The sequence below is a fragment of the Molothrus ater genome, unplaced genomic scaffold (genome assembly GCF_012460135.2).
Source record: "Molothrus ater isolate BHLD 08-10-18 breed brown headed cowbird unplaced genomic scaffold, BPBGC_Mater_1.1 matUn_MA500, whole genome shotgun sequence".
NCBI lineage: Eukaryota > Metazoa > Chordata > Aves > Passeriformes > Icteridae > Molothrus > Molothrus ater.
Genome location: NW_023416559.1, coordinates 82110 through 106487, shown reverse-complemented (window position 1 = coordinate 106487; position 24378 = coordinate 82110). Strand labels below are relative to the sequence as shown.

The following is a 24378-nucleotide window of genomic DNA, read 5'->3' as shown; positions in this document are numbered from 1 at the left end:
GTGGCAGGGGCTGTGGAGGGTGGAGAGGGGGCGAGGGAGGGGGCAATTGCCAGGCTGCTTCTGGGAAGCCGAGGGAAGCTTGCCCTTGTCTGATGGAGGCGGTGCAGGTGGGCTTTGGATGCTACAAAGTATCTGCCTTGCAGTGGGACTTGTTCCAGCTGCCCCCTCAGTTTGCTGGCCAGTGGCTAACGTGCAGGCTGGGAAGGAAGCAAGATTGGGACTGAAGCAAGATTTGCTTTTCCTTAACGACAGGCAGGAAAGCAGCAAAGCTGCCTGGGTTTTGTCATATCTGGGATCTAGGCATTAAAACCAATGTGAAGGCCAGCAGTGTGGAAAGGGAATTCTGTTAGTGTTGCTTTCTTAGAGGAATGGCAGAGTCTTTTGGGGACAAACACCGAGCTTCTCCAAGGGAGCTGGAAGAGGGCTATAGAAATTCTGCATGAATGTTTGCTAGAGAAATGCCCGTGTGCTGTCCCTGTGTGTGTGTGTGTGTCCCCATCAGTTGCCCTGAAAAACATCCTGTTTCTCCAAGTTTCAAGGGAGGAGTGATGAGGTGAGAGACCAGCTCAGAGGCCCAAAGGAGGGAAAACATGCAGTGACATTATTGGGCAGCAAAAGGAGAATTGAGAAAGGGGGCAGGATGAATGGCTCCACTTTGAGAGGAAGCTCTGGAGTTGGCTCTGCGCTGGACAACTTGCAAATTCCAGCTCCTCTCAGAGCTGGAGGAGAGCCAGTGGGAGGAGCCCTTCTGGTTCTCCAGGGCAGGAGATGAGGTCTGGGCCCTTGCACAGAGGCAGGCTCCTGTGCACGTTCAGCTGGAGGCACCTTGCAGAGAAGCACCGGGAAGACCCAGGGCTGTCCCTGCACTGCTTTTGCCCGTCTCATCAGACGACTGAGGAGAAAAGGCCCCATGGGAAGCTTCTCAGAGCAAACTTGCAGCAGAAGAAGTACAAGGGCCAGAGGCGGCCCATGCCTCTTTCTGTCCCATGGCTCCCCTGGGGTTCTAGATGGAATGTTGGGCTGTGCCCATAGCAACTGTCGTTGTCTCCTGCTCCTGCGGCCCTTGCTGGAACGCTGGTGGAGCAGCGCTGGAGCAGCAGCTGCAGGATCAGCTCCTGGGCTGTCCCTGACCAGCCGCCTTCTGCACTCAGCGCCAGACCCGGCCTCTGCACCGACGTCCTGGTCTCCTCGTCTGCCTCCGGGCATCCCCAGAGCACTTGGGAACCGTCCAAGGTAAGAAAATCCCCGTTTGCCCTCAAAGCACTAGCACAGGGGCAGGAGGCTCCAGCTGCCTCTCCCACCAAGCACGACACACAGGCTGCGTGCTCACTTTCCCCAGACGAGCTTCCACGTGAAAGCAGGCTGCAGCTTCTGAAGGAATCATGTTGCCTCCAGGGGAAACACAGACCTTTCCATAGAGGACCTAGAGAGGTGTCCCAGTGCAGTTGCAGATCCTCGTCCACGGATGACCTGATTAAAAGTTCTTGGCACCCATTTCAGTCCTCAAACTATCTTGTGCTGACCCCAAAACAAATTGTTTGTGGCTGAGCACTTCAGGGCTTCAGTGTCAACAAATCCCCTTATGCCCTGACTCTGCTCACACCCGCTCCAAAGCTTCAAACACCAGAATGATGGCACTTCTCCTCTGGCATCCCTGTCGTTCAGGGCATAGAAGCATTTGACTGGGCTTCTCCTCAAACACAGGCTTTCAACTTCAAAAACCATCTGGGATCAGCAATTCTTATATACTGACGTAGTTCCATGGCTTATAGATCCATGCTATTTTAATATCTTTATAGATTCTTTTTCCAGTGCACGTAGGGCTGGTTCTACCTCATGCTCAGGGGCGGCCGTCAAATGCCATCTCCTCAAGAGCACAATCACAGTAGCACAGAATTTCCTGGCTTGGAAGGGATTCTCAAAGATCACTGAGCCCAAGTCCAGGGCCTGCCCAGGGCAGCCTCAACAATCACAGCCTGTGCCCAAGAGCAGTGTCCAAACACTTTTGGAGCTCAGTCAGGCTTGGTGCTGTGCCCCCTTCCCTGGGGAGGCTGTTGCAGTGCCCAAGCAGCCTCTGGCTGAAGAACCTTTTCCTTCTATCCAACCTAAGCCTGCACTGGCACATCTCCCCTGCCATTGTCTGGGCTCTTCTCAGTGGCCCCGGGAGTGAAGAGAGTAGTGCATGGCCTTGTGCTTGCCCTCCTGAGGAAGCTGCTGACTGCTAGAGGGTCCTGCCTAGGACATTCCATGTCAAAAAGGCGGCAAAGAGAAAGGAGCTGGGACACAGGAGCTCGGGCTTTGCAATGATGAGGATGAGAAGGAAGGATTTTTAACTGGAGCATTGCTTTGATCTCTTTCAGGTGGAAAGGAGAGGCACAATGAAAAGGAAAGCAAGAGCCCAGATTCAGCCGTGAGTTTTGGCATAGGGTTAAAGGACAGCAAACTGGAGGAATGGCGAGGAGGAGAACTGCTCTTTCAGAGTCAGGGTGGCATTGGTTCAAGCCTGTGGGTGCACAGGAAGGCTCTCTTGACCACTTGCCTTTCTCACCTCCACCTCCTTCTTCCTTTAGACACATCAATGTTGGCAGCGACTTTCAGGCTGAGCTGCCAGAGCTGCAGAGCAGAGCACCAAGTGAGGATGAAGAGCCTGCAACCCTGGTCTGGAAGCCCTGGGGGGAGGATGACTCTGACATGGAAAAACCTGACAGAGGTAGCTTTGCTTCAAGCTTTTCTTCCACCCCTGAGCTACTTGGGTCTTTAAAAGGCTCCTTTTGCGTAAAAAGGCAGCCTTTTGCAGGCTCTGCTTCTCTCCTTGTCTCGCCCATCTTCCCATGTAGAAGTGTTAGAGGCAAGGAGCAAGAGCAAGCACCTTGCTCTCCAAATTGGTCAGGGCCGTCTGCCACTGGAAGAGCGGAGATTGGCCCCCACTTCTTCTTACAGAAGCTGCTTTGGAGGGAGAGCCAGCACTGCGTGGGCCCTTGGTTCAGCTGGCCCTGGCTTTGCTCTCCTTTTCATACTCTCCAAGCTGCTGTCTTTAGCTCCCGGCCTTTCCTTCTGCCTTGCATGGCAGTCTTTGCCCTTGCTGGCCTCAAGGCTGACTTTCGGTGGGTTTTTTGTTGTGCTTGCAGTAAGAGAACTGTTGGACATGGCCAGCTCCCGTGGCATTCCCGGGGCAGCAGCTAACCTGGAGCGCGCCCTGCACTGCCTGCACCGGGCACGCGGCAGCGTTCCGGTAAGAAGCGGCTGTTTGGGCGCAGAGAAGAGGGCACAGGGAATGCAGAGGGCCCGGGCACTGGGACAGCCTTTCCTGGCTGCTCTTTGAAGAAGGGTCTTAACAGGGAGCAGAGCACTTGCTGCCTGCTGTGTCTCCTCCAGCTGCGTCAGGGCTGAGCCCAAAGGGCTCCAGCAGGGAGAATCTCCCTCCTGGAGGCGGCGGCGGCGGCGGAAGGTCCTGCTGCCTTGTAAATGGCCTGGAGAGCTGGCTTCTCTAAGACATTTGGAGGGGAAATTCCCAGAAGCCTCAGTCAGCTGAGGCCATTCTGGCTGCAGGAGCAGCAAAATCCTTAGGTTGGTGAGCAAAAGGCCACTCTCGGGGACCAGGATCAAAGGGTTGGGCAGCAAAAACCAGGGACTTGGAGCAAATGACAGTGTTTCACCCACATGGGATACAGTCGCTTGAATGTCTGGAGAGGCAAAGTAGCTGCAAGGCAGCACCTGTGATTTTTTGGCTCATTTTTAATGTGGTGGGGCGGCTAAAGCCTCTTCCCTCTTGATCTTGCAGGAGGCTCTGGAGATGCTGCTCTCAGAGGGGCCTGCAACACCTCAAGGCCACCCCATGGCTGATTATCATTACGCAGGTAAGCAAAGCAGAGCTTCTTGCGTCCCTGACAGATGCTGCCGTCCCCTTCATTGTTGTGGCAAGGGTTTCTGCTTAAAGCAATTGTGCTTAACACCAGCACAAGGTCTTGTCTCCTCTGCGGGTGGGGAAGCACCAGCATCTAGTCCTTCAGCTTTACTTCTTTTCCAATCCTTCTCCCCGGGCAATGCCTGCTCTTGTCTTCATGACCTTCTGAGGGAGCAGACACGTACACACACGTGAATGACGGCCTGCCACCATTTTCTTTCGGCAGCCAGTGGGATCTACTTGGTGTGGATCAAGGGATGCGTTTACTACCCGCTGCTTTTTCTTGCCAGGCTCTGATAGATGGACACCTGAGGAGAAGGAGTCCTTCCAAAAGGCTTTCCACACCTACGGCAAGGATTTTCATCTCATCCAGAAGCAGGTAAAGCCACGGGACATTCTTTACCCGAGCAGATCGTCAGGAGGAAAGCTTGGTTATTTCTGGGAACAAGCCCTGGGCTTCAGTCTCTCTCTTCTCAAGTACCAAGTATCTTCAAGAAGTAACAAAAGGGGACATCAAAAGCCTGTGTCAAAAGGATGATCCTGCCTCTCCAGCCCTTTTCTCCAAGCTCTTTTGGAAGATGAAGCTTTCTTCTGTCAGACTTGTCGCACAGGTCTGCTGCTGCTTCCACAAGACGGTGTGCTGGCATAACTGGAGGGAAGCGGGGAAAGAAGAACTGTGCTAGATGGATTTGTTGTTGATCTGTGCATTGCGTGTATTACCACCTAGCAGAATACACGGTTTAAGACATTGCATGATGCCTCTCTTTCCCCATGTTGATTTCATTTTACACCCTACTCCATTTACTTCATGCTTTTCCTTCCTAGTTCACTCCATATTCTACTTTTTCCCCAGTGCACCCGACACCATTTTCGACTCCTTCTTTTTCTCTTCACAACAGATCCAGACTAAGACCGTGGCACAGTGTGTGGAGTACTACTACTCCTGGAAAAAGGAGCATAAACTTGCCAGCACTCTGGCTCAGGTGAGGGGCAAGAAAATCGAGACGTGCCAGGAAGGTCGAGAAACTGGCAGAAGGGGAGAAAAGCTGCTGGCGAGCCATGCCAGACGCCCCTTTGCCAGGATCACATCGTCCCATGCGCTGGGAAAGGCACAGCAGATGCTGCCCGGGGCTTCCTTGTGCTGCTGCCCTGAAGTATGCAATTCTGGAGCCTAACTTTGACCCAAGGAAGCAGCAGCGCCACCAAAATGGGCTTTGACTCTCTACAGATGGGCTTCTCAAGGGCTGGCACCCTCGCTGACTCCAATCAGACCCTTAATTCCCCACTGCTTGCTGACATCAGCAATCCAGGCTGCCTTTGTGGATATGCTGCAGATTTTCAGGGAGTTTTTCTAGCATCGCAGCATACTCCCCAAGAAGGAGCTGCCGGTGCCGTGGCTCCCCTAAAACTTTCCTTACCGGCAAAGAGCAATTTGCTTCACATCATGTGAGAGAGAGAGAGAGAGAGAGAGACAGGGAGGGAGATTATTTTGGGGACTAGAAAATGGCTAACCATGTGTCTACCCTAATTGGACTGAATTTAAATGCCATTGCCTAGACATTTGTGGAGGAAAAGCAGAGAGAAATAGATGTTAGGCAGAAAGGTAGAAATAAGAAATGTAGAGCTCTAAATAGGCAGGTATTTATCCCACCCCTTTGGCCTGTAGAAAAGAGGAGTATTTTCCTCCAAGCTCTGGGTTGGCAGCCCGCCGCAGCCCATTGGCAAAGGCAGCCGTTTTCTCAGCTCTTGAGGGTCTGGAAGGATTTGCTTAGGCCGATAGATTTTTGTGCTGGATGCTCTGCTTTCCAGCTTTGTGAGAGGAAGGAAGCATTGATAAGGACTCTTTGATTTCCAGAGTGTGGGCAAAGCAAAGAGGAGGAAAAGCCCTCCCAGAAAGGAGAACGGGGAGACAGGGAAGAGAAGCCGCAAGAGGGCTCGCAGCGCCGAGTGTCCCTGCTGCCAAGCGCGCCAGCCGCCCCGCTCGGCGGGAGGCCCCTTTCCCTGCGGGCAGTGCAAACGGTGCGCAAGTTCCTCCTCTTTCTGCTCAAAGCTGCGCCTTTGGACTAAAACAGGCTGACCCTTTTCAAAGGCACCGCAGGGGAAGCTGGGGGCACTTGCAGCATCGCCCCCGGCAGCCGTGGTCAAGCTTAACACCCACCTCAAACCCAAAGAGCTTAGGTAAAACCCAGCCTTCACAATGAAACCTTGCCGTGCCCCAACAAGACACAGTTCATACAAGTAGGAATAGATCCATCAAAGCTTGGTTTGATGCTGCTGATCAAATTCAAAAGAGGATGCAGCAAAAGGAGGAAGACATTTCAAGGCATTGAAAGTAGAACCATCAGACTCATGGTGCTGATCAATTCACAAATGTGCCACTGCCCGAAAAGACAGAAATTCCTACTCAAACGGAGATCTCGGCACTTGGTTTCATGGTGTGTACTAAAGTGAGCAATGGATGGTTTGTTTCCTATCTTGCAGGGTGTTTGAAACCGTGAAGGAAAGGAACAACCACAGGAGAAGACATCGGCCTCGGAAGGCAGCAGAGCCTCTCGCCAAGAAGAAAAGACCAAATTAGACAACCCTGCAGGTTGTCCAGGGCTAGCAAGAGTTAGGTATCAATAGGACTAGATAGGAATAGGACTGTTTTTTAAGCTTTTAGGGTAGTTTAATCTTCTACTTAGTTAGTTGACATGATAGGAATCTCCTCAATTTAGTCGTTAAGATCCATTAGTATTATTCAAGATTCAATAGTTTTATTAGATTTATCAATAAATTTCAAAGGTTGGGTGTTGTCTATGCTCTGCCTTTTGTCATTTTGCCTTTGTTGAGAGCCAATGGGTCTTTATCATTAAACCAAAGTTTGTTCCATTTTGTCTTTCTGTCTGTATGAAAACACTCCGGCAATGTTTGTTCCATTTGCCTGGTGTTGCAAAGACGGCACTTGCCCTGAGAGAAGAATCTGGGCAGGCGCCACCTCCCCCGGGCCCAGCCCCTTGCTCAGCTGGCAGGACTTACTGAGGTGTGTCTCCTTTACTGCCAGTGAAATAAGGCTGGGGCTTCAGCCTTTGATTCCTCAACATCTCAGCTGGGAGTGGAAAGGGAGGCTTTGTTTAATTCACGGAATTGGATCTAGATGAGTGGTCTGGTCTCACCATATTTTCTGGCATAAAAGCAGCGGCTTTAGTCCTTTTTGGAGCCCAGCAACATAACTTTGTTTCATTTTGGGGGACTGATGGAGCTGACCACCTTGGAGGACGTTTCTAAGCCCTCCGATTCTATCCAATTCCTATCCGCATGCGCCACAAAGGCATGGCTAGTTCAGTTTCAGTTTCTCTCGAAAGGACCAGTGTCCCGCTCTGGGCCTCCAGCAATCTCCTTAGCTAAAGCAGAGCGGGTGTGATCATTATCCTCTGACTTCTCACAGCTCGGGCACTTGCGCCAAAGAAGAATCAAAGGCACTCTTTCTTCGAGGCCAGCAAATGGCCCTGCCTAGCAAGGCTTTGGTGGCAGGGGCTGTGGAGGGTGGAGAGGGGGCGAGGGAGGGGGCAATTGCCAGGCTGCTTCTGGGAAGCCGAGGGAAGCTTGCCCTTGTCTGATGGAGGCGGTGCAGGTGGGCTTTGGATGCTACAAAGTATCTGCCTTGCAGTGGGACTTGTTCCAGCTGCCCCCTCAGTTTGCTGGCCAGTGGCTAACGTGCAGGCTGGGAAGGAAGCAAGATTGGGACTGAAGCAAGATTTGCTTTTCCTTAACGACAGGCAGGAAAGCAGCAAAGCTGCCTGGGTTTTGTCATATCTGGGATCTAGGCATTAAAACCAATGTGAAGGCCAGCAGTGTGGAAAGGGAATTCTGTTAGTGTTGCTTTCTTAGAGGAATGGCAGAGTCTTTTGGGGACAAACACCGAGCTTCTCCAAGGGAGCTGGAAGAGGGCTATAGAAATTCTGCATGAATGTTTGCTAGAGAAATGCCCGTGTGCTGTCCCTGTGTGTGTGTGTGTGTCCCCATCAGTTGCCCTGAAAAACATCCTGTTTCTCCAAGTTTCAAGGGAGGAGTGATGAGGTGAGAGACCAGCTCAGAGGCCCAAAGGAGGGAAAACATGCAGTGACATTATTGGGCAGCAAAAGGAGAATTGAGAAAGGGGGCAGGATGAATGGCTCCACTTTGAGAGGAAGCTCTGGAGTTGGCTCTGCGCTGGACAACTTGCAAATTCCAGCTCCTCTCAGAGCTGGAGGAGAGCCAGTGGGAGGAGCCCTTCTGGTTCTCCAGGGCAGGAGATGAGGTCTGGGCCCTTGCACAGAGGCAGGCTCCTGTGCACGTTCAGCTGGAGGCACCTTGCAGAGAAGCACCGGGAAGACCCAGGGCTGTCCCTGCACTGCTTTTGCCCGTCTCATCAGACGACTGAGGAGAAAAGGCCCCATGGGAAGCTTCTCAGAGCAAACTTGCAGCAGAAGAAGTACAAGGGCCAGAGGCGGCCCATGCCTCTTTCTGTCCCATGGCTCCCCTGGGGTTCTAGATGGAATGTTGGGCTGTGCCCATAGCAACTGTCGTTGTCTCCTGCTCCTGCGGCCCTTGCTGGAACGCTGGTGGAGCAGCGCTGGAGCAGCAGCTGCAGGATCAGCTCCTGGGCTGTCCCTGACCAGCCGCCTTCTGCACTCAGCGCCAGACCCGGCCTCTGCACCGACGTCCTGGTCTCCTCGTCTGCCTCCGGGCATCCCCACAGCACTTGGGATCCAAGTGTCCAGAATCACTGGCAGGTCCACTGCCAGGGGCACAAAGTGTCTGATCCAGAGTAGGAGTAAGAAGGATAGCCAGAAAACGGCTGGGGTCAGAAGAGCTCCCTGGGGCCTAGTCACTTGCTTGGTGCCAGCCTTCTGCTGAAGCAGAAAATGCTCAGCTTTTGTCTTTGGCACAGTAGGCAGCCTAGGCAGAGCCAAGCCAGGCCCAGCCGCTCTCATAGGCAGCAGGAACTCCCTGAGCGCTGCCGCACTGCCTCAAAGCACAACAACAGCTTCTGCAGAGGGGCCTAAGTGCCTTTGAGACCGAGGGGCAACTTCTGGCGCAGCCTACACCCAGACACGCACACAACACACTGCTCTGGCAGACAAGAAATGCACGGGACGTACTCAGTGTCTTCAGGCCCTGCTCCTCCCTCATCTCGAGCTGCTGGGCTGCGCTGCTGCAGGAAGTGCCAGCAGCGGGGGGCGAGCTGGCTGCTGCAGGCCATGCTGGTCCAGCGGCACCAGGTTGAATTGCAGAGCCCGTCTTGAGCTGGGACAAGAAAGGATTGCCCGTCAGAAGGGTGGCTGGCACAGATGCCCTGTGGAACGCACGGCAAAAGCAAGGCCTTGGGAAGGTGCTGTCAGCCACCGCCGGGCCTCTCCAGCTAGGGCGTTTCCCATGTCCCCTTCTCAAAGGCAACTTTGGGAAAAGCCCAAAGGCTACTTGGATCCAGCCCCTCAGGGACACTTCCATGCTCCACGATTGCAGCTTTTCTGCTAGACACTGGCAACAAGGTATCACTGAGGCTGCCAAGATCCAGAAAGAGATCAGAGCATGGCCCCAGAGCCTTGTTGCTTTCCTCCTCCTGTCTTTTCCTGGGCAATGAAATCACCCTGCAGCTTGCATGCAACGGTCCACTCAGAAGCCCGCAGCGTGTCCCTTCTCTGATCTGTTTCACGGATTTCCCCTCTCTATGACAGCCTTTAGGGAGCGGCCCTTTGGAGCCACCTTCCAGCCCCGCCCAGACCCACCCGCCTTTCACAACGCAGGGCTGACGAGGATTCTCCTCTCCAAACTCTGCTTTGACCGGCTGGAAGTGAAGCACAGCCTGAAGCTAATTAGTCCATTAGGAGAGGGCAGGTCCCTTCCAGGGCCCAGTGTGATCCCCTGCAAGGCTGTCAGCTGCGTCTCTGGGCCGCTCCGTCTGCTTACCGACCACGGGCAGCCTGCACTGACAGTGGGCACAAGGGGCTGACTCCTACGCTGGGAATCATGGAATGCTGCCTCTTGTCTGATCCCAAGAGACATTCTCGGGCCCTCTCAGCATCCCAGCTTAAATGTCAAACTTCAGAACCCACTGGCCAGCACTTCTTAGGCCCTCCTCAAGCAGCACTACGTCATGGCAGGCACACCGCCCCCAGCATCTTCAGCCACGAGCAACAAGGGCTGCTCCAAAACGGGAAGCCTGGCCCTGCACCAAAGGCAGTGCCAAGCTCAGCTGCCACTTACCGGCTCTGCGTGTTCAGGCTGTGGAGGGACAGCAGCTGGAGGCTTGATGTTCCTTTGCTCCTCTTCAGCCTCTTCCTCAATGACAGAGGCAGCTGGAGGAGCTGCTGAGCCAGCTGTTGAGCCCTGCAGACAGACAGAAGTGAGAGAGATGGGCAAAAGCCAATCCCTTAGGAGCTGCTTTCTATTGAGCTGGGAAAGGACCCAGAAGTAGGGGAAATCATAGACTTTGATACACGTGGGACTCTGAGTCGCGAAAACTCGAGGAAGATGGCTGCATGAGGTGCTACTCCATCTTGCTGTGCATTTGAGCTTCCCTGCTGGCTACAAGCAGAAAGACGCCTTGGAGCCGTCCCGTTTGCCTTTCGTCTCTTGAAAGGCTCTTCACTGGAAAATCAGCAAACAGCCAGGGCTCCCTTTGCTACTGCTGATGCCACCGGGCAGTTGGCCTTTCTTTCAGCCTCCCACGCTGGCACTCCACACTCAACTGCAACAGGCCAAGCTGGCAGAATTGCTGCACAATTCTCACACGCCAGCAACCTCTCAGCTTCCTTTGCCACTCACCAAAGGACTGGCTTGTCTCCACCCACGTGTCAGGTGACCTGCAGCGAGCAAGGCAAAAGTTACCAGAGGCCCTTAGAAAAGTGCCCGTGCTGGCGACTTTCACAGCACGAGGCAGTCCCAACACAGAGCCACTTTGCCAACGTGCCTCCAGGAGCAACAGCTCTTTCCCACAGCAAGCAAGAGAACCACAAGGGCGCTATAGTAGGCTCTGTCTACATTTGGGCCTCTTTTGCCAAGAGAGAAATAGAAACACGGTGGTGGAAATGCCCGTTGCTCTTCAAAAGTTGGAGCTCCTGTTGTGCCCAACAGCTCAAGCAGCATTTTCCTCTTCTCTTTCCTGCATTTTAGATCTCTATTCTTTTAAATGGCATGCCCTAATTCCCATTCGTTGGCTGAAGATGATAGCCCAGCAAAGCTTCCATAAAGGGCCCCTGGGCTGCGGCAGCTCCCTGCTGAAGCAGCCCAGGAACAGCTGCTGGGCTCAGCAGCAAACCCTCCATGCATTGGAGTTTGTGCTGCATCGCCAAGGGAATCGCAGTCTTGGCACAGCATCAAAGGGTCAAGTCACGCAGCCAAGGCCTCTAAGGGGCAATGTTGGAGCAAAAGGCGCTTTCCTTCACTCCTGGAGAGAACCACTGAGTTGGTAGAAGTACTTCTACAAATCTCTCCTCAGAGTCTGCAATTTGCAGTTCGTCTTGCTTGAAGCAGCAAGCTGAGGAAATGACGGACTCCGCTGCCACGCACTCTCCCGGGGAGGGAAGGCAACCGCTGCAGGTTGCACTGCAAATACTCTGCACCTGCCACCCAGTACAGATGCCCCCTTTTTAGCTGATGCTGCTGGCAGGACATTGACCAAAGCGGTGGCATCTTCATGGCCATTTTGTTCCCAAATAAACTGGGTCACTAGTGCGGCATCAAGAGCAGAGTGAAGCAAAAGCTGGGCGATGCCAGCCCCAGGAGAAACCTTTACTTACGAGTCAGCTGGGTCAGGTAGTAGCCGGAATAGACAACAGAAAAGACAGTGCAAACCATGGCACAGACTTGCCTGATCATTTTGGCAGTGCTGCGTGGGTTTGCACGCTGAATGCCACCCAAGGGAAAGCCAAGACTCCTCTCGGGGTGCAGGCCATCCGCTGAGAACTCCTTGCGCACGAGGATCCTCCTGCAGGGAGCGAGCGGAAGAGCTGCTCTGGATGACCAGGCCTTGCGCGCACTGGGACAACGCTGGGCTGACAGCACTGTTGCACCGCTCCCTTGACCTCACAATAGCAGCTGCTCTGTGGCTTTCTTGTGCCCAGCAAGGCAACCTTCTGTACAGCTAATGCGAAAGAAAAGCCTGGGAAGTTCTCCTCATTCATAAAGCAGCAGAAAATGTCCTCCCAGCCCATAAGGCAGTGCTCAAGGCATCCCAGGGGAACTCAGAAAATGCGCCAACCCAAGTGGCATCCAAGGAAAACCCAAGCAAACCAGACTTTTGGTCTCAAAAGCTTTGACTGAAAGCAAGTCTGCTTCTTCTAGGTGGCATCCTAGCTGGTTCTGAAAAGCCTAACTTCTTCAATGAGATTTAGGGGGCAAAAGAAGCAAAGAGAATAAATTTCCAGGACTCTTGTAGGCTGCAGTTCCTTCTTTAGAATGCGGGTGCATGCTTACCTTTGCTCTGACTCCATTTGCAGGCTGACCTCGTTTTGTGGCAGGGAGATGCAAAGCTCCTCTGGTCCTGCTTGCTGTTTCTCTGGCAACTGAATGTCTCCGAACATCCGGAAGATCCGTGCACTGATTCTTGGGCTGCCACACTTGTGTTGTGTTGGAGCTCTGGCAGCAGCCTGTGGCCCACTGCTCTGCAATGGCCTGCAGATGACAAACGCCAAGTAGACCCCTTTGGAACAGTCCAAAGCTGCAGTGGAATATTGGGGTGCATGAGACAGAGAGTACTTTGGACCTTATTAGCATAGGAGAATTGATAGATAAAATGCCTTGGCAAAAGCAAACGGAACTTTGAAAATTAGATCTAGATAGCAAGAAGATTTAATTAGACAGGTTTACCAGAAAAAGAAAATCCTATTAAACAACGTAAGCACGAGGTGTTGTTACATGAATAAGTTTGTGTATGTGATTTCAACCTAATCATTGTAGTATACATTACTAGTCTCCCTAAAATAGTATATAAGTGCTCATATCCCACAAGAAAATCGGATTCTGATCACCGAGTCAGTCTCCCTGTCTATCTCCATCGCCGACAATTGGTGCCCTGTGTGAGGAAATGAATCTGCCTGACAGGCGGGGAGTCGGCGAGCCCCTGGAACTGATGGTGACGGTTAGAGAACCGCGTTTGGGCCTGCAATCCCTGTCTGCTGCGCTTTGACAGGTGAGCCAGGGGAACTAAAGGAATGGGAAAGGAAATGTTCAAAGAGAGAGACGTCTATGAAACCGTGCTTGCCCTTCTGGACAGGCGTGGCTCCCCCATCCCAAAGCACGACCTTAAGTCATTTTATGATGGGTGTCACACATGGTCCCCGACGCTACCCCTTCTTCTGTATTTAGTCTCCGCTTCCGGGACAAGGTCGGAGTAAAGCTCTATGACCTCGCGACACTGCCTGGCCACGAGCCAGAGCTCCGAATGCTTCCTGCTTGGAAGGCAGTCATGGGCGCAATTAAAAAAGTGGGAGGCTGCGGGGAAGACTGTGAGGCTACAGCCTGTGAGGCTACCCTGAGACGGCCCCAGCCGGATTGAAACCTGCCCAGGTCCCACTCTCCATCTCCCGTCTGCATGCCCTCCCCAGCGAGTGCCAGGGATAGAGCCCGGTCGCCACCCCCAGTCCCACCGCCACACTGCCAGCCATCCCAGAGCCGCCGCACACTTATGGCTTATGCAGCAGACACTGACTCTAGCAGTGAAGGGGAGCTGGACTCTTTCAACCCTGGCCCTGAAAAAGATGCGAGCTTACTCCCTTTGGATACGTGTAACAATTGGTTACAGATAAAAAGGAAAGCCCTTAAGGACAGAGACCTTGACACTACTGCAGAAATCTTTGTGGCCCTTGTGCAATTCGGCCTGAAGGGGGAAAATCCACAATGGGAGCCCCTAGATCACTCGGAAGTTAAGGAACTGCGCCATACGTACCGCTGCGCAGGAATATGGACTGGGGTCCCCCTACTTTAGTAATTTATTAAGAGCAAGCTTTACTACTCACCTCATGACTCCTCACGATGGTAAGTTTTTGGCAAATCTGTTGCTCACACCAACACAATATGCTATATTTATGCCACAATGGAAAAAAGGGCTGGAAAATTTAATTGCAATGTATGCATGGCATGCAAACCAAGCCCTGGCTGCCTTAACTATTGACCACCTTGTGGGGGAGGGGGCGCATACCAAGCCTAATGGCCAAGGCACCTTACTGAGAGAAGCCCTACAGGATATTAGGGCAGCTCACCTGGCATTCCTAAAGGTTCCTGATGCCAAAACTACGCAACAGTCCTTCATGAATATCAAACAAGGTCCGCAAGAGCCTTACTTGCAGTTTGTGGACAAATTGACACAAACATTGGAGAGACAAATCAATAGCGAGCAAGCCAGGGAGATTATACTCCTCAAACTGGCCGTCGAGAACACCAACCTGGACTGTAAGCAGCTTTTAAAATCTTTACCCCCTGAACCTGAACCCACTTTACTCCAAATGATACAAGCGTGCCACCGCTTGGGGACATTAAAACACACCACAGATGTCACATATCAAGCCGTGGGGCAAGGCATAGCGAACGCTTTTGCCACCGTGAAACTAACCCCTGGGAAACAGGTGGCTTGTTTTGACTGCGAGAGATATGGGCAAATCTGGAGAAACTGCCAAAAACGCAAAAACCTAAAGCTCCGGGTGTATGCCCTTGCTGCTGGAAAGGCCCTCACTTTGCTAATATATGTCGCTCCAAGTTCCACCACAATGGCCAGCCTTTGCAGGGAAACTTCTCTCGCAGCACGGGACGGCGATGCACGAGGATGCAAATTCCGCAGCCGACGCAGCAGCTGGGAGCAACCATGAACTTCCAATCGGCCCTGCCCTCGCCCGCCGAGCAATTGTCGCTGACTTACAACCAGCCACCCCAGGCAGCGCAGGAATGGACCTGGCAACCTCCGACACAGTAACATTGCTTGATTCATCTGTCCATTTGCTTCCCACAGGAGTTTTCGGACCGCCAGGACAGAATATGCATGCTTTGATTATAGGCAGATCTTCCACCTGGATAACAGGGTTGTTTGTTCTCCCTGGAGCTATAGACTCTGATTCCCTTGGGGAAATAAAGATCATGGCTTGGACCCCCCATCCGCCCTGTGTAGTCCCGGCCGGGAGCAATATAGCTCAACTTATAGCCTTTCCTGCAGCACCCCTGCCTGCACCCCTGATAGATGAATAAAGGGAGGGGGGGTTCAGTTCCACAGGGGTGCCACAGATTTTATGGACACAAAATATTACCTCTGAGCGTCCAACATGCCAATGCAATGGGACTCTGAAAGGCAGAGACACTCCTAACAGGACTCATTGATACAGGAGCCGGTGTGACTGTTATCTGAAGCAGCCAATAGCCCAATGAGCGGCGATTAACGACTCGGGGACTCTCCGGCGTGGATGGAAGGAGCGAAAGCCTGGAAAACCAACACTTGGTGCAAATAACAGGGCCTGATTGCCACAGTTAAACTTTTTGTGATGTCTGTGTCCCTGGTTTTGTGGGGGAAATATTTTTTAACAGAGTGGAGAATTTTGATGCATTTAAATTTTGTACACGAGTCATTTGGGACACTCGACACCCCCACAATGGTCCCCAGCTGAAGTGCCCCAGGCACTTTCAAGTCTTGGAAGGAGCAGCCCAGCTATCAAAAGCCACAGTTCGTACAGATCTAAAGCCCTGAAGGACACCTAGCCCTGGTCAGTTTTCCAGTTACTTGCCTTTTTTTTAACAATGTATTTGTTAATCATTTTTTGGTACAGTGTTTAGTACTGTATTGAAATAAACACAGGCAGGGGACCTTCCTCCTCCTTGATGCCTTTATTAAAACTGATCAGCTCTGGTGGGGAGAACCTCTGGGTGGGTCCATGCTCATAACACTAGTGTTCCCAGGAGCGACTCACAAAAGGAGGAAGAGTGCAACTTCGTCCACTGATCCGCAGACTAGAGCTAGAAGTTCCATCCTCAAGACAACATAAGGAAATCTGCTGCTTTTTACTTCAACATTTGAGGTCTTGTGTGTAGCTGACATCTTTGAGATTAGGGTGATGGGTAAAAAGGCCTTGGTGGACACTGGATTCTATCCTCACGTCTAGTCATCACTTTGATTCATCAATTTTGTGTTGGCTCGTTGTTTTAGGGGTTTTTGGCTTTGTTTCGTGAGGGGTCCATCCCGTTGCATGCAGGAAATGAGGTCATTTGCATGCCGACTCGATGTCCCTTCCCCTCCAGCGTCTGGGTGCCCTCTTCCAGGGAGCAGCAGGGCGACGCTCGGCTAAGGGAGCCGTCCAGCAGCTGCTCCCGCGGGACACGGCGACCCGGGCCGGTACCCCCGGCACGACCGCGACCCGCGCCGAGGCGGGAGCGCCCCCCCGCTCCCCGGGGTCACCCCCGGCACGGGCGGGCCCACGCCGAAAGGTGGGGCCCCCGCCGGGGCAGCGGCGGGCTGGCTCGAGGCACTATTAAAAAGGAAACTGTTAACAGGAGATTACAACATGCAATTATTAACAAGAAATAGCTACAACTCACACTTGGCAGCAATTGCTTTAACTTGAGAACTCTGCAACCTTTAAAAAAATGGGCAGCTTTTTCTGCTCAGAACAATAGAACTAAATCTCTTTTAGTTTAGCCTTCAATGTTTATCTGCCATTACTCTTACGAAGCCAAACTTACATCAATCCTACAAGCAGTCTTTAAAAGCTGCTGCAGGGGGTGCAGCCCCACCTGCCTGGCACCAGCCAGTGTTGAGATTTACCTTCTAACTTGTGATCTGTGATTTTTAACAGGGTTGTTACTAGAACAATTCTAGTGTTGGTATAGAGGTGGTGTCTTTTTACCTATTAATAACATAGCAAAACTGCATGGTTCACTGAGAGTAATTAGATAAGTCATAAATTCAAGATTCTTTAGCTCACATTCAAGACAAATCTTGAACTTTATCTGTAGTAATTTTTTGAGATTTAATTCCACTGTCGGCTTTTTTAGGTGCTTGCTTTTTACTCCATAGTTCTAACAAGGTAATTTTATTGTAAAGATTTCAGTACAGTTGTTTACTTGCATGTTGTTTACTTTGATGTTTAACCGTTATATGACAAATTTTCAGTAACATTTTTGTAATAATAGAGTTTAAATAAGTTAATTCTTGTTAAGATTGAGTTTTGTTTAGTCTCAGCAATGTTAACTTTAAGTTCTTTTAGAGATACTTTATTAAGGTTAAGTTTTAGTGAAGTTGATTTTAAGTTTTGTTGAAGTATACCTGTTTGAGTTATAAGACATAATTCCTTTGCTATAACAAGTGAAGGACATAAAGTCTGAATGAATTTTTGTCAAAATTTACTCCTTTAAATTACAAGATAAGATATTTTGCTCTAGAAATAAGAACAGTTTTTGCTATTTTATTTTTTATAAGTAATACTGAAGAATGAGAAATAATTCCATATTAGGACTGTAATTAGTTATGAGTTATTTATTGCCTTCTTTTACTTTTTTGCTTTAATGTCATATATGTCTAGGGAAATAGAACCTCAATTTCTTAAGACCATTTTTACTGATATATTAGGTAACCCTGATTATGGTGTTGATTTTGTGATGTGAATTTGCTGTCTTTTTATAACCAACATTCCTTTTTTCATTTGCTATTTGTCTATGGTACCATTAACTAACTATTTAACTAACGATAAATGAGAAAACCAGCTACTTTTCAAACCTTCACTTATTGTTCTAGAACTATTTATAAGACATCTATTATTTTTCTAACTACTAAGAGGTTTCTAAAATATATTAAAAAGACTCTTCCGGTTAAAAGCCGTGACCCTAGCCAAGTCCTAGCTTTAACTAGTAGAGAAAATTTTCTGCACGAAAATTATATTCAAGTCATTTTGGCTTACCAAATTTAGACGTAGAACAGCTAAACCTCCGTTTAAGATGAACTTAGAAATCTTACCCGAGAATGATTTTTCAAGCCCTCACTTTAAAAAAATAAAGCTTGCCGATTACTACAGACTCTAAGTAATGGTACAATATTCAAGAAATTGATCATGTATTGTTTTAAAACACCATTCTATTTCTCATGTGCTATAATTGTATCTATTATCTGATTAATTTTTACTTAGTAAAAGTTTATCGTTATGTTACATACTGTTTGGCTTTGATGTTACCTTCTTATGTTCATCATGAGAAACACACATGTTATTAAAAAGCAAAAAAAACCAGGGGGGAATATAGCTCCTCCAGAACTTTACACTATTTTTTTTTTTTTTGAAAGCAGATCAAATCACATCAAATTGGATCCCTTAACCTCATGAACCACCATTGGTGGAACCCCAAGGATTAGAATTCCTGGGTTCTGTGAAATTGGATTTTTGTGTTCATTTTAAATACATGGGAAGGAATCAGTCTAAAAATGCTTCTCCCTATCACCCTATCTATAAGAATTAAACTTTCAGTACAATTACACTTCTGGCAGACTTTCTAAATCCAGTAATGCAGCTGCCAGCAGGAATGTTTTTAGTTTATAAAGATCAAGCCTGAGATTTTAGTGGCTGGAGTTTTTAACTAAAAGATTCTTTTTAGGATGGGTATGTATGTGGTAATTTTGATAATAATTATATTAATCATGATACCTTGCTTGCTTCAATGTGTGCAGAGATTAATTAATAAGACCATTAAAGGAGTGGTTTTGGTTGACACAGAAGGGGGAGATATGATATTGGGGTGCACAAGACAGAGAGTACTTTGGACCTTATTAGGATAAGAGAATTGATAGATAAAATGCCTTGGCAAAAGCAAACGGAACTTTGAAAATTAGATCTAGATAGCAAGAAGATTTAATTAGACAGGTTTACCAGAAAAAGAAAATCCTATTAAATAATGCAAGCAAGAGATGCTGTTATATGCATAAGTTCGTGTAAGTGACTTCAACCTAATCATTGTAGTACACAGTACTAGTCTCCCTAAAATAGTATATAAATGCTTGTATCCCACAAGAAAATCGGATTCTGATCACCGAGTCAGTCTTCCTGTCTCTCTCCATCGATGACAAGCAGCCATCTCAAAAGGCAAACAAATGAGGCTCTCCTGCACTTAAGCTGTGCCACGCAGCTACACAGCCCTGGGCAGACATCGCGGAGCACAGGGACAACAGAAGGCACAGTGAGAGGGACAAAGCCACTCAAGCACACAGACTTTCCATCATTGCTGAGCCCCAGACAACCTCAAGTGCGGCATCACCCACCAGTCCTGTACTGTTGACAAAGAGCAGGTACAGCGGGTGCTGGCCAGGGTCCTGCCAGGCACTTTCTCTCTGCTCTCCTGCACTGCCAGCAGACGTGCCTGCCTTCTTCGGTGCACTCTCAGAGCCTCATACCTATTAGCCACGGCCACCTGGGAGGCGGGAGCAGTCACAGGGGAGACGTGCCGGCTACACCGAGCAGGAACCAAAAGCATCCATGGGCACAGCTGAAAGCCTGGATCTGCACAGGATGTTCTGGCTGTGTCATGATCCGCTCACGCGAGCAGGGAGCTGTGATGGTTCGTTTTCCTGATCTCAGAGTGCAAAACACAACACAGTGGGGATTTCAGTATTAATCCAAACAAATGCACCTTTATTGAATGAGCACAGCAAATGCCATAGAGGGATTAAGGGAGAGGAAAAAGACAAAAGAGGAGAGAGAGAGAGAGAGAGAGAGAGGGGATATAGCTAGCAAACGTAGAAAGACAAAGTCCTTGTAATCCAGCTGATGGAGTTCACCAAGTCATGTTGGGAAGCTCTCAAAGGTTCTGGTTAACTCAAGATTCTGTTATAGTCCATTGCTGAGGGGGGGAAAACAGATCTGGAAGAAAGTCTATTGAAACCGCTGAGGGGGACAAAGATCCAATAAAGAATAGATGTAACAGGTAGTCCATGTTCTCAGCAGTAGGCGAGGACCAATGTCTTCTTGGTCCAATGGCCACACTTGCAGGCAAATATCTTGCTGTGGTCAGGTCGGCTCCCCCACACAGCTCCCCCGTGTTGGGGCTTTCAGTCTCAGTCCTTGGGAGGGGGGAGCTTCTCATGTCTCAGTCCTTGAGAGAGAGGCTTCTTCCATCTCAGTCTGTCTGTCACGGTGGTTGAAAAGCAGATGAGGGGTCTTCTTTGGACCACCAAAGGTTACCCCAGAAAAGTCCAACCGGGCCAAGAGGTGGGAAAATTCCTGGGCTATTGTCGCCAAGCAGGTGCAAGCACATGGGGCGCCTCGCCCCCTGGCAGGCCCTGCTGGAAGCAGTCACTGTAGACACAGCTGTGAACAATTGCTTGGCAGGCCAGAACTCTGCTCAGGGGCCTCAGGATTTCTGGCCTTTATCCAGCACCGCAGACCAGGATTCCAATCAGGCTCCTCAGGGTCCCAAAGTCGGTCCTTGAGACAGTCATGAGGCAAATGAGGGGAACTTCAGACTGTCTCTCACAGGCTGCCCTGCTCTTCACTGGCTTTTGGCTGGAAATGCATTTGCATATTCTTCCTCATCCCAAAGTCCTCGGCTGGGCAAAAACTGGCCAATGGGCAGCATTCCAAAGGCAGGGTAGGTTGGAGCTGATAAAGGAACGGAGACTGTTCCCAATTCCAAACCACACCAGAATGCCCTTAGGAAGGACTTTCCATCTTTAAGAAAGAATGGCCAATTCAGAAGTGAATGTAGAGCCTTATTCCCTGGCTGACAAGGAAGGGAATCTTCCAACAGGCTTGAGGGTGTGTAGGACTATTATTGTGAGTCCAGCTCCAAGCTGCCATTGCAGAAAGTAATCCTGAAGTGGTCCTGATCATCTCTTCCGCTTCCTCCATTGCTTCGCTGCACGTTTCCTTCGTTTTCATTTGAAAAGCTCTTAGAGTGGGTGTTGTGGTTTGTTTCTAGAATGTTCTCTCTCCCCCATGTTATGGTGTTAATGGTTCTGCCTTTTTCCACAGTTACTTGTCAATCTCCCAAGCCCTCCCCGGTTGCCCCAGTTACCGATGTATCATTTTAATTCCCCACCCCCGGCTGCCTGCCAGTCACCTGGCACTCCTGCCTCCATCTCTAGAACCTTCTAGCCAGGGCGTCAGGTGATTGGTTCAGGGGCCGGGGCCCCTCCCTCAGTTACAAACTGAGGGCCCCTCCCTCAGTTTGTCCCTTTATGTCTGTCACCTATGTATCACCCTTCCCCAGACTCTGATTTCTTCATGTGTTGTTACCACCCCTACCTCCCACTCCCTTTAAAACCCAGTGTTTCCCCACCCTCGAGGCTCTCTTATTCCTGGATCCCTTGGGTGCACTTGGTCCCTCCGGGGGCTCAAAAAACCCAAATTTGCCACTAACTAGAGAGTTGCCTCTTCCTCCTGCGGAGTGGAAGTCCTGCACGGCAACATCCCTTTGGCTGAAGGCGGGCTGGCCAGCTAGCCTGCACGTTTCACCATCCCATTCCCAATCTCCCAGGGGTTGGGAGATTGACAAGTAACTGTGGAAGGGAGGGGAACAAAGGCAGAACCATTAACACCATAACATGGGGGAAGCAGAACATTCTAGAAACAAACCACAACACGTGGGGATTTAGATGGCGGGGCCCATGCAGCCTGCAGAGGGAATAACAGAAGTACAAACAGTCATAGAGACAACACCAGCATTAAACCAGCCCCACAGCCAAGCAATTTCTCTGAAGTATTTTGTCTCCAATGACTGGTTACCAGTCAGGAGTCTAAAGGGAATCTAGGAAGCCAAGTGTTCTCATCAGTTTGGCTGGACTAGCACACACACCTTCACTGAGTCATTGGCTAGGCTGCAGCCTACTGCTGCTTGCAAAACAATCCCAGCTTTTGTCTTTACTGCACAGGGAAGCTCAGGCAAAGCCCACCCACTCCCACCTTTTGCCTCAATGGCAAAAGCAACGCCCCGAGTGCTCCCTGCCAGCTTCCAAGCACCACAATGGCTTCTGTAGGGAGTCCAAATGTCTGTCCAGCACCAAGTGAGGAGGAACATGTGCTACAGTTCATGCTGAGGCACCCACACAGTACACTGCTCGATCAGACAAAGGATGCACAGGACGTACTCAGCAGCTTCAGGCACCTCCTCAGCAGCCTGACTGGCAGCCCACTCCCACAGCTCTAGCCTGGCTCTGCAGGGGGCTTCCTGTGGGACCTCCCACCTTCTGAGACAAAGCTCTGGCTTTCCCATTCTCTGGCCCTGCAACGCCATTGCTGCCTACCTCAAACCTGCGCTCTGGTAGCCTCTCACCTGACCGGTCCTTGCCCTCTTGGCACCAGCACTGTTTACCAAGGGACAATGCCACCCAGACAGACAGTGTCCAGAGAAACAGTGCCCATAAGGAGCGCAGAGCAGTCCAAAACAACACACAAGCTCTCTTTTCACAGCCTTTGCCTTTTGACTGGCTCTGCTTCGCACCTCTTCTTGTTCAGCTTGCATGGTGGCAACTTCTTGCTTCATCTCAAGCAGCCTTTTCTCCTGCTCCTTCTCTACCTCTGCCAGGAGGTTTGCCCCTTGTGCCAGCAGCTGCTGTGCCGCCAAACGCTGCCCTTCCAGCTCCTGGTGAGGGGAGAAAGACACTTCCACATGAAGTCCCAGCCATCTCCCCCAAGAATCAGTGGAAGCTTCATGCCTCACACCACCCCCCAACTGAAAAGCGCATATCAGTAGTGACTTTGTGCCCTCCAGCAATGCTGTTCTAATCCAAAAGTTAGAGGGAGTGTCAGCAGCTGGGAGAAAAGGAGATGCCACCATGCTTTCCTGCTCTGATGGCTGCCTGTTTCCTGGCCCCTCTCTCCTCAGGATTTCTACCTGCTCTCAGAGGCTCTGTTCTCCAAGTGCTGAAGTTGTCCTTGTCATCTCCTTTGCTTCCTGCATTTCCTTGCTGCAGGAATGACAGCAATCAGCCTGTCAGAAGAGGCTTAAGAGAGGCTCCGCTGATTGGAGAAATGGATGCTGCCCAAAGGGAAAAAGAAACAAAACAAACCAAATTAAAAGAGACAAAGGAAAAAGGAGCCATTCTTTTCCAAACTGAGTTCCTAACAGGGTCAGGCTGGATTCCTCTAGTGCCCAGAAATACACAGACATCGGACTGAGGGCACCAGCAGCACATCTGCCTTCATGTCCAGGATGCTGCTATTGCAGGAAACATGGCCCAGAACTGCACTAGTCCATTCCTCAAGGTGTCGTCACTCTCTGGGATTTTGGTCCTGATATCACTGTGGGATTGCTGCTTGCTGTCCAAAGGTTTTTTCTTTTTAGGAAAGTCAACAGACCTACTCAAGATCCTATTTGCTATAGACATGGCCTATTTGAGTGACCAAGAGAGATCTGGGGCATAAGGCATTCCTCAAGAGACTCCCAAGAGCTCTGAAAATTATTGATCCCACATGTTGTTCTCAGAACCGCTGGACATGCAGGTTTTCAGCAGCAAGCCAGGAGCAAGGACACAAGCAGCAGGGCACAGATGTGCTCAGCTCTGGCTTGCAGGAAGAGCAGTGTCTGCCTCGGCATGCACCCCCTATCCTGTGCCGGCTGGCATCTTCCTTCACAGCAGGCACAGCCAAGGAAGTGGCCCGGTCAGCAGCTCCTTGTCTGCCACAAGACCTGGCAGCAAAGCCACAGCGATTCTCATCTACTTGACCGGGCCAGGCAGCACATGGGGCTGGCACAAATCCTGCACAGCTGTCCCCGATTGCCTGGCAGAAACCTCTAAGAGTGCGACAGGAGGGACAAGCTGGGTGCCCTCAGATGCTCCCAGTGAGCTCCCCCACAGCCCCCGCCTTCCCACAGACCAATCTAAAACCGCTTGGCAGGGATTGTTTTCATTGTGTTCCTCAAACCCCGTCCCTGGCATTGCAATACTTCGGTTCCTTTGCTACCAGGTAAACCTGAATACACCAGCCGAGAGCAAAAGAGGGCCACAGAAATTACCAGAAGGTGGGAATTCTCCTCTAAGGAACAGCAGTGAGAGTTGTGCTTGTTTAGCCTTGTTTAGCTTGTTTAGAAGAGGAAGCCCCATGGAGACCTTTCCATAGCTGTAGGGCCTTCCAAGAAAGATGGGGACATCTCTTTTAGCAGGGCCAATTGCAAGAGGACAAGGGGCAACGGTTTGAAGCTAAAAGACACTCAATTCACATTGGCTCTAAGGAAGAAGCTGTTTATGAGGAGAATGCTGGAACACTGGCCCAGCCTGCCAAGAGAGCTGGGAGAAGCCCCAAGCCTGGCAACATTCAAGGTTGGATGGCACTCTGAGCAATCTGATCTACTTGAAGATGTCCTTGCCAGGGGCCGTGGCTTTGGAGTAGATGACATTCACAGATCCCTTCTAACCTCAAGCAGTCTTGGATCCTACTTGGTTTCCATTTGAAAAGCATGCAGAGCAGAGATTACTATGTGGGGGCCCATCTGATTGCCTGGAGTTTGGCCGAGGAGCAAACCCTGACAGGGAACAGCTGTTTGGCCTGCAGCCCCTT

At 50.5% G+C, this 24378-nt stretch overlaps 1 protein-coding gene across 1 annotated transcript in view; it reads right to left on the bottom strand.

The window, feature by feature from the left end:
• The window catches only part of LOC129047086 (serine/threonine-protein kinase PAK 3-like), a 224922-nt gene extending 213176 nt beyond the window's left edge, over positions 1-11746 (bottom strand). Inside the window, exons 1-4 of the mRNA XM_054518215.1 lie at positions 11668-11746; positions 10694-10731; positions 10133-10255; positions 9028-9172 (exon numbers count right to left, since the gene is read on the bottom strand). Of these exons, the coding sequence (XP_054374190.1) occupies positions 9028-9172; positions 10133-10255; positions 10694-10731; positions 11668-11746 (385 nt within the window). The remainder of the gene's footprint in view (positions 1-9027; positions 9173-10132; positions 10256-10693; positions 10732-11667) is intronic.
• Between the last annotated feature and the right edge of the window lie 12632 nt (positions 11747-24378).